General features: G+C 35.5%; 1 protein-coding gene across 1 annotated transcript; it reads left to right on the forward strand.

The window, feature by feature from the left end:
• The first annotated feature begins 7 nt into the window (after window positions 1-7).
• Window positions 8-1,465, forward strand: LOC109592381 (uncharacterized). Its single transcript, XM_020007836.1, has 4 exons — window positions 8-759; window positions 807-914; window positions 1,009-1,275; window positions 1,325-1,465. Exons 1-4 carry the CDS (start codon window positions 300-302, stop codon window positions 1,357-1,359), a joined length of 870 nt encoding a protein of 289 aa, XP_019863395.1. The 5' UTR covers window positions 8-299; the 3' UTR covers window positions 1,360-1,465.
• The last annotated feature ends 210 nt before the right edge of the window (window positions 1,466-1,675 follow it).

The following is a 1,675-nucleotide window of genomic DNA, read 5'->3' on the forward strand; positions in this document are numbered from 1 at the left end:
GAATAATTGAACTTTTAGTTCATTTTCGTCTTGCAGCTCCAGTTCAAACCGAGCTTAGCAGATTCAAGCAATATTTTCTTCCAGCAGTGCTACCAGGATACACAGGTGACCCTAATGAAGTACGACCTGGTTATAAGCTAAGAGCCTCACCTGTACACATTACATTCTCCACTGGGTATGTACCTCCTGGCTTCTTCACTCGTTTAGCAACTACTGTGGTTACAAATGACAATGTTAAGCTCAATTTTGATATTTATAGTGTATCACCTGTTGGTTTTTTTGGTCCATTAGCTATTTCCATGAAGCTATGTCCTAAAGTTGAGACAAAAAGCATCTATCGTAATCGTGTTTGCTTCTCTTATGGTCTTCCTTCTGATGATTTTGTTCTTACCGATGTTAATGAAGCTATTCAAGTTAATGTGTTTCGTTATGTACCCGAGAGTAGTCATCCTGTTCCTTTCAAAACAGTTTGTCAAGAAATTTTAAAATTGATTAAGAAATGCTGTCAGCAAGTAGAAGACACACTTTATGGTTACCATGAGCATCATATTACTCAGTCATCATCAAGAGATGTTCACTATGTTTGTGAGTGCAAGTCTTCCAGTTCCAATGAGGTTCATTACATTAAAGTTAATGTTAAGAAGCAAACCTGCTCTGATCCTGTTCATTGTGACAAAGTTAGAAGTACTCGTTCCCTCACTCAAAGAGAATCAATGTGGTTTGAAGGAGACTTTAAAGATAAACTGACCTTTTTAAAATGTAAATTATATTACATGTACAATATCATCTTTTCTCTTATTATGCAGATCTTTTTTCTGGAGTTTGTCTTTTTTCTTTGGTTATTTCATTGATACTTATTGAGTTTTTGTTCACTGGTCTAGTTAATATTAATTCAACTACAGCAGATAAAGCAAGTAAGTTTTATCATTAAAGTCACTATTTTGCATGGACATTTACTAAGTAGCTGCTTATCCATGCATTAAAATATTATTTTCACTCTTCCTTCAGATATCTTGACAATTAGTGACTTGCAAAAAGTATTAGATGTATTGGATGATGGGTACTTTCCTAGTAACAAGTGGTTGAATCTTGGATTGTCCTTGGGCCTGCTGAATCCAAAGTTAGATACGATTGAACACAATTATCCAAAGGACAGCGAAAGATGCCTTCAAAAATGTCTGACATTATGGTTGACAGAGGACATTGAAGCAACATGGAGCAAATTAGCTGATGCTGTTGATAACACTGGAGAAAAAGCTGTTGCAGCTTATATAAGTACTTATAAATAAAATTATTGCTATTATGACTGTGATCATTGAGTTAGGGTCAGTCAAAGTAAAGAGCAAAAAAGAACTGTAACAACTTCTGCAAATTATGTAGTACTCTGTAACAATGCATATTAATTTCATACACATACAATTAATATTGTAGCACTTGAATTACACATGATTATTTGTGCTATTTATATTTTTGTAATTAGTTGTTGCCAGCTGGATAACTATGATACCATTGCATGCATTGGTAGTTGGTACAGTGACATCACTTGTTCTGGTCTATCCTAGCTCCCAGTCACCATACTCCAGTGGTGCAGTGCTTTGCAGGCTGGTTGACCCTGCAAACTCATTAGTCATGTGACTCTCACTATACTAGTAATATACATGTCACGTGCATGACC

The sequence above is a fragment of the Amphimedon queenslandica genome, unplaced genomic scaffold, assembly GCF_000090795.2.
Source record: "Amphimedon queenslandica unplaced genomic scaffold, v1.1 AMPQUscaffold_5421_Cont22610, whole genome shotgun sequence".
In the NCBI taxonomy this organism is placed as follows: domain Eukaryota; kingdom Metazoa; phylum Porifera; class Demospongiae; order Haplosclerida; family Niphatidae; genus Amphimedon; species Amphimedon queenslandica.

Excerpts from the sequence above, each read along its gene's own strand:
- LOC109592381 (XM_020007836.1), top strand. The coding sequence starts at position 300 with ATGAAGCTATGTCCTAAAGTTGAGACAAAAAGCATCTATCGTAATCGT. Across the intron at positions 915-1,008 it reads AACTACAGCAGATAAAGCAA|ATATCTTGACAATTAGTGAC; the intron begins GTAAGTTTTATC and ends CTCTTCCTTCAG. Across the intron at positions 1,276-1,324 it reads AGCTGTTGCAGCTTATATAA|GGTCAGTCAAAGTAAAGAGC; the intron begins GTACTTATAAAT and ends TCATTGAGTTAG.